Raw genomic sequence first — 12,445 nt, forward strand, 5'->3', positions numbered from 1 at the left:
GCTCTGTCTCTCTCTGTCCCAAAAATAAATAAACGTTGAAAAAAAAAAATTAAAAAAAAAAAAAAAAAAAGCCTCACCCCAGATCAGGATTTATTTCATGAGTTGCCCTGTATTCCTGGATCTTGGGAGTTTGCTGTGATAAAGGTAATTAGAGATCCTACTCCATTCATACCTGCTTAGGTATTCTTAGCTATAGGCAGACATGCTCCCATTAGAAAAGGCAGATTCCTTTTACACTCTCTAGTTCTTTATCCTTCCCCAAATTATAAAATTTTAATAACTGTTCCCTCTTCCTGTATATATAGAGAAGAGTAAATCCTTCACCTACATGTATACAAAACCAACGTAGGTGTGAGTGCTCTTCTGTAGTACTTAGGAAGCGAATTGCTGAAGATGGGAAGAGAACGGTTACACAGACTAGCCAGTTCGGATCCATAGGAGTTCTCTGCAATCTGTTTTTGCTTCATAAACTCATTCTGATTCAAGTCTATTACTACCAGTCAATGTTTTCTGCTTTCTGCTGAACATTTCATTTCTTCATCACCATGAAGGTCATGGTAATCAACTACATTAATCATCAGAAAAATTCCTGGCAACCCTGAGCTTACTAAACAGGAGGGCCATGAACACTAACATCAATACCATCTAGATTCCCTGTGATCAAGTATAAGGTACACTACTGAACTCTTTCTTGATGCTGAAACCAACAGTTGGATAGCAGAGTATTAGATTTATAGTGGCCTTACACACAGCATTAACCCAGGCAAAGTTGAATAAATAAATGTTGAAGGTAGTATGTCTTTGAGGACCCACCAAAGTCCTCTGCTCAGGAACCTAACCTACCTGACACCTGAAGCAAGTGTCCCCTGGAGTTATCGCCAAGCTGCCATTATTACAACCAAGTCCCACTACAGCAAGTGAAGCAAGGATCTACTTCAAACAAAATCACTTCAAACAGTGGTTATACACTCACCCTAACCGTCTCCTGAAGACAGAAAAATGCATCAACTAACCTTTAGTGTCTTATTGTGACGCTGAAGTTCCCTGCAAAGAGACTCTAGTTTGCTTCTTGCCAAGATGGCCTTGCTGTGTTCACTCTGCAAGTGAACTTTCTCTTTGATGATCTGGGCTTGTTTCTTCTGCAGAACCTTCATTTGCTTCTGAACATTCCTGCTCTCCTCCAGCTAAAATTAACAAGTAGTTTATACAGTTAGAAAATAAAGTAAGAACCTCGGAGTTACAGTTGGCAGAACTGGAATTAGTCATGGAAACTTTTCTACTACTCTCTTATTCGGCTGAGATATAAAATGGCATGCAAATAATTTTAGTGTATTTAGAAAACGAACCTCGATGTCTTTTTTTAAATTAAAAACAAAATAGATCTTTGAGGCAAACTTCTTATGAATGAACACCATCTGGTTTTACTTTTCTACAAGAAATGGAAAAACTACAAGAAATGAAACAAAGAAGCAGCTCTTCGTGAAAAGAAGGCAATTTATTCTATTGTATGAGAACAGAGAAAATGACAGTCTTGCTGACACTTCAATAAAGCTCTCATAAAGAAAAAATGTTGACAAGTCACACATTTCAAGAGCAAGAGCAAGAGCGACTTATCCAGGAGACTTATCAAACACTCTTACAGGCCACACGTTTACAGCTACTAAAAACACCTTCATTGAAATTTCTGCTGGAAAAGAATAATTTTTCTTTGAATCTTACTACAGACTATGAGTATAGCATAATTCAACTGGCTATATAGGTGCTACACAAATTATCTGCAACCCGACTGGTTTCCTGCCCACTCCCCATTCTTTCCTGCTGCTCATGTATCGGAAGCTGAGTAAAAACATTATTATGTCTATTGGAATTGAATTCTTTCATGGTAATACTAATAACAAATTACTGGTGATGCAGCTCAGACGTGACTACCTTAGGCACCAATGATGACATATTACACTGAACTGACTAGGTACGAGACACTGAGCTGATAAATATTAATGATAAAAAGAAAAATGAACAAGAAGGAGCCCGAGAAGATAGGCACCATTGCAATTAATTGATATATTTGACATGGAGACACAGAAAGCCTGATGGCTTCTCTTTCCTCTACAAAAAAAGGCACAGTTGCAGATAATTTAGTTGCACTTTGCATAGTGCAAGAAAATTATTTGCAACTCCTGTGGAGAAGGAGGGCAGGTAGAAAGAAGTTGAGGGTTTATACAGTCAATGGAAAAAAGTATCTAATATGTGGAGTTTTTATAATAGTGTAGTGATTGTAGACAGAGAGGTATTAAAATGACCATGAAGACCTAGCTGTGATTTCATCTGCCTGGCTGTATTTTTGGACACCTTGAGTGGGTTTTTGTCTGGCAGGTGCAATGGATGGACAAAGTGGAGCATGTATATTTCCAGAAAGACTGATTTTTATGGTATATGAAATCTAAGGGAAAAAACAGACACAAAGACTGAAGGTAGTACAGACAAGGTGAAAGTAGAAGCTCAATGTACTGCTTGCTGCAATGGTTACAGAGAGAACAAATATAGTGCGAATCCTTCTAAAAGTATTTGCTGGACTGGTGATACTCAGAATCTGAATGGAGTATCTGTACTTGTGGCTTTTGATGTCCTCTGTACATAAGGTAGCCAAAGCAGAGGGTGGCCAAGGGGGTACAGAGACGAGATAGGTAATCAAGGACAAGGGTCACGGAACAAGAGACTGAAGTGACATCAGAGAAAGCTGTTCCACTCCTACAACTTCATTATTTTGGAACTCTGGAATCTATTCAAAGTCCTGCACCCTCCAAGGGCATGCTGAGCCAGTAAACAGTGGTTAATTTTGGTTAATTTAAGCCAACAGTGCAGGAGCAGATATTCACTCTTCACTCCACTCCCATGCTCCTGTGGCAGGCAGCTATACTATCACATGTTCCTGCAGTGGCTTACAGGAGCCAGGTAAGCAGTAAGGTCTCAGTCTTTCAAAAATATCAAAGATATGTGTTTGACTGCGATTGACACATCTGATCACAAAGGTGCACACAGAGTGGTGGCCACCATCATTGTAGATGCCTCCCACCATATGAAGTGGCACACAGGGTATGTAGGGAAACAGACCCTACTTAATTATTATTTCCCTCATTTCACTTATCCTCTTTTCTTCTTTGGAGGGGAAGGCATACACTGAAGTACTATGGCATTCAAAAACAACCATATATCTGTGGAAATTTAGAAAGTCACCCATGCAAGCCTAGAATGAAAGACAACCAGGGAAGACCTTAAGTTTGCATTTCATTCTAATCTCTGACAGACCTTGTACAACACTAGCCAAACAAGGAAAGGCAAAAAACAAAACCTAGGTAAACTAGAGAGAATCTAATATTCAAGTTACCATGCCATAATATTTAAATATCTAGTTTTCAACAACAACAGCAGTACAAAGAAGTAGGACAGTATGGCCAATTCAAAGGAAAAACGTAAGTCAACAGAAACTGTCCCAGACGAAGATCAGATGATAGAAATACCAAACACATTAAAATAACACCTTTAGCTCTTTACACTGCCCAAAGAGCTAAAGGATGATGAGGATAAAGCCAGGAAAACAATGTAGGAATTAAAAGGAAAAAAAGTCCATAACGAGGGACCATAAAGAGGAACTAAAATAAAAATATGGAATTGAAAAGTACAAAACTGAAGTGAGCAATTCACTACAAAGATTTAAAATCAGATATGAACAGACAAAGAAATCAGTAAACTGGAAGATACGTCAATGTAAATTCTCAACTCCAGGGAATGAAAAAAAAATGAGGAAAAACCTAAGAGCATAAAGGACCTTTGGGACACCACCAAGTGGAGCAACATATGCACCGTGGGAATCAAAGAAGAGGGATGGGCAGAGAAATTATTGGAAAAAATAAGGGCACAAACTTCCCCAAATTTGATGCAACATATGAATGCCAAAAAGCTGGCTGAACACCAGGAAGGATAAACAGACACCCACACTGAGGCACATTATAATAAAAACTGCCCGGTGCCAATGACAAAGAGAAAACCTTGAAAGCAGCAAGAGGGAGAGTGACTCATCACCTATGAAGGAATCTCCATAAGATTATCAGCTAATTTCTCAGCAGAAGCCAGAAGTCAGTGGCCTTCAAAGTGCTGATGTGTTGGAGGGAGACAATCCCTCCTGTATCTGACAAAACTGTCCTTCAAAACTGACGGAGAAATGAAGACATTCACAGATTCAGCTCTTGTGGAAGAGCTGAGGGGGGTGGTGACCACATTCTTGAGTGCTGGTATCTCCTAGAGGGGAGTGTGTAAACATATATGCTGCTCCTGTTTTTACTTCTTATACTTTGGTTTGTTGTGACTATTGCCCGGGGGAGGGAGGACACCCCTTCATTGCCTGGCTCTAGTGGCAGATTCAGCTCTTGTGGAAGAGCTGAGGGGGGTGGTGACCACATTCTTGAGTGCAGGTATCTCCTAGAGGGGAGTGTGTAAACATATATGCTGATCCTGTTTTTACTTCTTATACTTTGGTTTGTTGTGACTATTGCCCGGGGGAGGGAGGACACCCCTTCATTGCCTGGCTCTAGTGGCCAGTGGGGACTATACTCATAGATCCCACAGGACTGTTACAAATGGAGAACCATCCATGTGGGCTGAGCCAACACACACCAAGCACAGTGAAGAAATGGCAGACTGAAATGTAACCCAGTCTTTCTGTGGAAGAGGCCTATTAGCATATCGTCAAAAGGCAGGCTTCTAAATTAAGCATACATCTAGGAGCCAACTACAAATCCTCTATACAAGGCAGGAAGAGGAGGCACCATCTTCACACTCTATGTCTACCACGTCCCAGGAGATCAGCGTCTTCAAGGAAGGAGACTTTGTATATGTCTAGCACCACTGATTGCCAAGATGACACATCCCTGGAATGCTTGACTCTTGTGGCCAGCCAAGTTTGTGTTCACAGGTTCACAAAACAGTAACAGATGAAGAAACAGTTCTTAACTGTCTATCACCCAAGGGATTAGTGCACAGAGACCGGACTGAAGGTTTATCCCTTAGCCTTCCTCTGAAAGAGTGTTATTTGCATACTTTGAAAGCTGCTGCCTTTGTAGCATCTGGCTTACAATCAGCCTGAATCTCAGCGATGGACTGTTCCCTTTGGGAAACTGACACACCCTCAGCTTCTGAGAGCCACTAAAAATAAAGTAGGTTCTGTGAACAGTCACAGCAGTTTCAGATAAAATCAAGAGCTAAGGCAAGGTTTATCTCCTACACGAGGCCACTGCTTTGGGACTGAGACGGATGGCTGTTTCATCTAATACATAGAAACAAGGGCAGAAATTCAACCAAAATAACAAAATGGAGGAATATGTTCCAAAGTTAAGACAAGGACAAAACCTCAGATGAAAACCCTACTGACACAGAAATAAGTGATTTACCTGATAAAAGGCAGTTCAAATTAACAGTCCTAAAGACGCTCACCAAGCCTGGGAGAAGAACAGATGAACAAAGTGTGAAATATAATAAAGTAATAGAAAATACATATTAATATTCAAATAGAAGTCATAGAAGGATATACACGAACTGAACTGCAATATATGCAAGAGAGGCTTGAGCAGCAGATTAGATGAAGCACAAAAAGGAATCAGTGAAGTGGAAGACAAGGCAGTGGAACTCACCCAATCAGAGAAGCAAAAAGAAAACAGAATTAGAAACAGCTTTAAGGCACACCAAGCTCACCAACATTCACATAATAAAGGTCCCAGAGGAGAAGATATTGAGAAAGGGGCAGAAAACATATCAAAGAAACAACAGCTCCAAACTTCCCAAACCTGGGGAAGGATGCAGACACCCAGATAAAGAAAGCCTGCAGTGTTCCAAGTGACAATTCAAAGAGACCCATCCGATAAACATAGATAAACTTTCAAATTAAAGACAAGGAGAGAGTCTAAAAGCAACAAGAGAAAAAACAAAGAAACAAACAAAAACACCCTGTATGTACAAGGGAATCCCCATGAAACGATCAGCAGACATTTCAGCAGAAACTGTGTGTAGGCTAGAGCGAAGCGGCACAACGTATTTACAAAGTAATGAGAGAGGAAAAACAAATTCACAATAGTGTGGAGATTAAACATCACAAAGTGAAAAACCAACGGAAATCTAAAGAAATAAAAATAGAAATCTAAAGAAATAAAAAAAAATCTTCTGACAAATTACAGTGGATAAACAACATACCAAAATTTGATGCAGCAAAAACATTCCTAATAGGGAAGTTCATAGTAATAAATACCTATACCAAGACACAGAGCCCAAATGAACCACCTACTTTATACCTCAAGGAACTAGGGAAAAAAGGAATAAACAAAGCCCAAAGTTAGTAGAAGGAAGGAAATAACGCAGATCAGAGTGGACTAAAAGGAATAGAGACTACAAAGGCAGTAGAAAAGATTAGGGACAGCTAATGTTCTTAAAAAAAAAAAAAAGGCAAATTTAGCTACACTAACCAAGTACACTACAGAACTCAAATAAAATCAGAAACGAAGGAGACATTACAACACATACCACAGAATACAAAGGATTATGAGACTATCATGCACAATTGTAGAGCAAAAGAATAGGTCAACCTAGAAGAAATGGATAAATTCCTAGAAAAGATAACCCACGAGCACAATGATAAAGGAACAGAAAATATGAAAACACAAATTTCAAATAATAAGACTGACTCGGTTATTAACAATTTCTCCACAAACTAAACTCTGGGACCCATGGCTTCAACGTTGAATTCAATCCAAATTTTAGAAAATTAACACTATACCTCAATCTCTTTCAAAAAAAAAAAAAAAACCCGATGAGAGAACATTTCCAATCTCATTTTCATGAGGCAAAGTCTTACTGTGACAGCAAAACCAGACAAGGACACAACAGGGAAGGAAATCACAAGCCAATATCCCTGAGGAACAGAGATGCAAAACTCCTCAACAAAATATTAACAAACCAAATTCAACGATACAATCAACGAAACATATACTATGAACAAGTGGGATTTATTCCAAGAATACAAGGATGGTTCGACATTCACAAATCAAAGCTACACTACGATAATAAAATAAAGGATAAAAATCGTGTGATCATCACAATAAATGCAGAAACATCAACATCCGTTTATGAGATAAACACTCCTGACAAAGCGGTTTGCAGGAAAGACACCTCATTGCGATGAAGACCATATATGACAAGCCCACACCTAACATCATAGCCCAACGTGGAAAGCTGACAGCTATTCGTCTAAGATCTGGAAAACGACAAGGATGCCCACTCTCACCACTTTTAACTCTATAGACTATCAGAAATCCTGGACAAGCAATTAGACAAGAAAACAAATAATAATAATATAATCCAAATTGGAAAGGAAAAAGTAAGGATCTCTAATTATAGATGACATTATATCATATGTATAGAGAAGCCTAATGAGTCCACCAGCAAACTTCTAGCACTAATACCTGAATCAGTAAAGTTACAATCTGTGAAATTAGTACACCAAAATCAGCTGCGTTTCTCTCTATCCAAGGAGGAATTGGGAAAACAATCCCTTTTACAGTTACACTGAAAATAATAAAATATCTGAGAATAAATTTAAACAAGGAGATGAAAGACCTGCACTGAAAACTAAAAGACACCAATGGAAAAAAAATGAATAAGATACAAATAAATGGAAAGAGATTCCATGCTCATGAGGGTACAAGAATTAACATTTTTAAAAATTATGTTTATTTATTTTTGTGTGTGAGAGGGAGAGAGACAGGGCGTGAGCAGGGAGGGGCAGAGGGAGAGGGAGGCACAGATTCTGAAGCAGGCTCCAGGCTCCGAGCTGTGAGCACAGAGCTGGACACGGGGCTCAAACTCATACACACCGCGAGATCACGACCTGAGCTGCAGTCAGATGCTTAACCGACTGAGCCACCCCGGTGCCCCAAGAATGAACATTTTTAGGATGTTCATACTAGTCAAGGCAATCTACCAAGTCATGCGATCCCCATCCAAATTCCAGTGGAACAACAACAGAAACAGTACAAGCCTAAAATACACACAGAACCAGAGAACCACTATGGTGATTGCTTTCGAGGTTTCTCAGAAAATGAAAGGTAGTAGAACTTCCATATTCCACTTGTAAGTCTTTGGGGAAGGAGATGAACATTCAAACTAAAGAATATATGTGCCCTAAAGCATTATTTACATTAGCTAACAAAGGGAAACACTAAGCGTCCACCAATTCATGAATGGATAAAAAACTCTCTCACACGCACACACACTCACGCCCACATACACCCACACACCCAATGAGAGAGGGCAGGCATATTATTCAGATATAAAAATGTAAGGGAATGCTGCTATTTGCAACAACATGCATGGAACCTGAGGACATTACGCCAACTGAAACAAGTCAGACAGAGAAAGACAAATACTATGTGATCTGATCTATACGTGGGTCCTAAAACAAAACCAACACAAATTCTGGTGGTGGCCAGAATCAGGGTTGGGGGAGCCAAGAATGGGTGACTGTGGTCAAACGGTACAAACTTCCACTTACTACATAAATAACTCCTGAGGATGTAATGTACTGTATCTTGACTACAAGTAATGACAAATAGTGTACCATATCTTTGCCAGTGGACAAGGCAGAAGATCTTAAAAGTTCTCATCAGAAGACAAATAAAATTTGTGACTATGTGTGTTGATGGATTTTAACTAGACTTATTTTGATCACTTTCCATTGTGTACAGATATCTGATCATCAGGTTGTACAAGTTATAACATTTATATCTCAATAAAAAAAATGCTAGTAAGTAACTCAATGAGCAACTCAACACATGGTGCTTCTACATACTGCCTGCAAGAGATTCACGTTAGGTCCAAAATACAAACAGGTAGAGAAAAACAGGTAGAAAAGGATATTCCATACAAAACGTACCAAAAGACAAATGGGATGGCTATACTAACATCAGGACATTGTTAAGGAGGCAGTATTACCAAAGTGATCTACAGATTCAATGCATCCCTATCAAATTACCAGGGGTGTCTTTTTTACAAAAGTGCAAAGATCCATTCTAAAATGATATGGAATCTCAAGGGACTAGAAGAGCCAAATACTGAAACAAAAACACAAAACAAAACAAAACAAAACAAGAAAACAGCTGAATGACTCACACCTCCTGACTTTAAAACTTAAAACATGGGGCGCCTGGGTGGCGCAGTCGGTTAAGCGTCCGACTTCGGCCAGGTCACGATCTCGCGGTCCGTGAGTTCGAGCCCCGCGTCGGGCTCTGGGCTGATGGCTCAGAGCCTGGAGCCTGTTTCCGATTCTGTGTCTCCCTCTCTCTCTGCCCGTCCCCCGTTCATGCTCTGTCTCTCTCTGTCCCAAAAATAAATAAACGTTGGAAAAAAAAAAATAAAAAAATAAAACTTAAAACAAAGCTACAATAATCAAAATGATGTGGTGTTGGGATGAAGACAAACATGAAGATTAATGAAACAAAGAGCACAGAAATAATTTCTCAAACACATTTTCAAATGATTTTCCACAAAGGGTGCCGAGGCATTCGGAGGGCAAAAATCTGCCCCTGCAACAAAAGATGCTGAGGAACTAATACCCACACTAAACAAAAAAGAAGAAGAAGAAGAAACGGAAACAAGAATGAAGCTGGACATTTAACACCAAACGCAATACTTAACTCAGAATAGCTGAAAGTTCAAGTAACGTCAGGAAGAAGACAAGGATGTCCACTCTCACCACTTATCAATGATTAGTGTAACGCCTGGCCACAGAAATCAGACAAGAAAAAGACATGAGAGGCATCCACACTGGAAAAGAAGAAATTAAACTGTCACTGTTTGCAGATGACAGGTCCTATACATAGAAAATCCTAAAGACTCGACCAAAAAAATAAATAAGTAAATAGTATAAGTAATAAACTAATTAGGGAAAGTGGCAGGATACAAAATTAATACGCACATACCAGTAGTGAGTCTTTACAGTAATACGAAGTAGCAGAAAGAGAAATTAAGGAAGTAACACCATTTACGATCTTACCCCAAAAATAACTAAGCAAATAACCCTGTGAATAAACTTAACCATGCAGGGTAAAACATCTCTACTTGAAAAACTGTCAAACACTGATATAATAAATTGACGATGACACAAAATGAATGGAAAGACATTCCCAAAGACATTCCATATTCATGGATTGGAAGACATTCATGCTAAAATGCCCATATTGCCCCAAACAATCTACACATTGAGTGCAATCCCATCCAACTACCAACAGTAGCCCTCACAGAACTAAAACAAATAATACCAAAATTGGTAGGAAACCCCAAAAGACCCTGAATAGACCAAAAAAAAAAAAATCCTAATAAATATTGATGTAGAAACAGGAGGCATCCCAATACCAGATTTCAGGATATAGTACAAAGCTGAAGTATTTAAAATATTTGGTACTGGCTCAAAACACACACACACACACGCACGCACGCACGCACGCATGCACGCACACGCACAGATGAATAGGACAGAACAGAAACCCCAGAAATAGACCCACAAGTATGCAGCCAACTAATCTTCCACAAAGCAGGAAAGAATATTCAGGGGGGAAAAGAAAAACAAATGGCTCTGGGAAATCTGCACAGCAACGTGCAGAAGGGTGAACCTGGACCATTTTCTTCACCATACACAAAAATCAATTGAAACTGGACTGAGTGAGACCTGAAAGCATAACACTCCTAACAAGAGGACCCAGGCAGAAATGTCTCTGACATCTACCATAGCAACACTGCCTCGATGTCTCCTGAGGCAAGGAAAACATCAGCAAAACAAACTACTGAGATAATGACAAAATACAAGCTTCTGCACAGCGAAGGAACAGGAGACAATCTACTGGATGGGAGAAGAGGTGGGCAGATGACAGATCGGATAACGGGTTAATACCTGAAATATATAAACAACTGATACAACTTGGGCGAACACAGCTTTCCTGAGGTCGACTCCTAGGAACACCCAGGAAATCGACCTGCAGTGTGTGTGTGTGGAGTGGCAGAACCATCTCCAGAGTCAGAGGGAGACAACATGGGAGGTGCGAGGTGCGTGGAAGTGAACTGGGTGACAGAGAAATGGTGATGCCATGGAGGGAGGGAACCCTTTCCACAGAGAGACGAAACGAAGAGAAACAGAGGGGCGCTGAGTTCGCAAAAGAGGAAACCCTCTCTGACCACGGGACTGGGGGGCAAAAAATACACAAAAAGGGCCACAGGTGTTTCTTTGTTTGTTTGCTGTTTTGTTTTGTTTTGTTTTGTTTTTCAAACAGCATTTGGAACTCAAACTCAGGTTTTGGAAGGGTGTGACTTTCTCAGGAGCAGAGCTGTGGCTTCCGGGGGAAGAGAGAAATGGTCCCAGGGTACATAGCATGGTATAGAGATACCCGGGGTGCACTGGGAGAGAACATTCCTCTTCCTGGAGTACTTTTGGAACAGGGTATATTACTATCTCAAGGACGAAAGACCCTGCCAAGCCCCAGCACAAAGGCGTCCGTCAGCAGGGGACAGAGGTGCATCCAGAGGGAATATAACTTTTGCCGCTTTTAGCAATGCTACACCGTGGATTCCGCACACTGTGCAGGCGGGGGACTGATCATCAGGGGCAGGATTTCAGACAGTGTGGAGAGGCTCTAATCTACAGGAGGGAGTGGGGACCCATGTGAGACCAGGTCCATGAAGGCTTTGGGTTCTGAATCCCAGCCACACCCCCCAAAAAACCCAAAAAACAAAACAACAAAAAAACCCACACACACACAGAAGAGTTGTGGCACACTGTGAACAGACTGCCCTCGCTCTTCTGTTAGGACTATTTGAAGAGCAGGGAGTGGAAGATCCCCTGTCCATGAGGCAAGAGATTAGAGTGGTGCCATTGCCTGCCAGAACACAAACAGGGTCAGACTTTAGAGAGCAGCACAGCAGCCCCCAGCGGATGAGCGACCCGCTTAATGCAAAGCCTGCTGCTCCCTGCCTGTCAACTGAGAGGCAAGACTGATGCTGAGCGAGGCAGCAGGCTGGTCTTCCAGAAGACCAGCACCGACAGCACCCCACAAGCACCAAGTGTACTGAAAATCAAGTGTCCAAATGACACCCACAGTTCTGGTGGAAATAAGACCAGCCTTGCTTATTTATTTTATTTTTACTTTTTTCATTTAAACTCAGGTTCATAGTCTCTTGTTTATTTTTCATTTATTTTTCGCGTTTTGGGTCGGGCTTTTTCTTTTCTTTCTTCTCTTCACTTTCTCAGTCTTCTTTTGCCTTTTCTTATTGTACTGAAATATCGGGACAGTCATGTGAAAACAAATGATAAGCCATATCACATACACTTCGCATACAAGGCACTTAAGTTTACTCA

The 12,445-nt window shown here is 40.5% G+C and overlaps 1 protein-coding gene across 5 annotated transcripts in view; it reads right to left on the minus strand.

Moving 5' to 3' along the window:
- LOC124527573 (gamma-taxilin-like) overlaps positions 1-12,445 on the minus strand; it is a 66,166-nt gene that overhangs the window by 21,302 nt on the left and 32,419 nt on the right. For all 5 annotated transcript variants that reach the window (XM_047100669.1, XM_047100667.1, XM_047100668.1 and 2 more), the window contains one exon: positions 1,014-1,184. In XM_047100669.1, the coding sequence (XP_046956625.1) occupies positions 1,014-1,184 (171 nt within the window). The remainder of the gene's footprint in view (positions 1-1,013; positions 1,185-12,445) is intronic.

The sequence above is a fragment of the Lynx rufus genome, unplaced genomic scaffold (assembly GCF_022079265.1).
Source record: "Lynx rufus isolate CCGP_SWC_20201006 ecotype Redwood Valley unplaced genomic scaffold, mLynRuf1.p SCAF_51, whole genome shotgun sequence".
In the NCBI taxonomy this organism is placed as follows: Eukaryota; Metazoa; Chordata; class Mammalia; order Carnivora; family Felidae; genus Lynx; species Lynx rufus.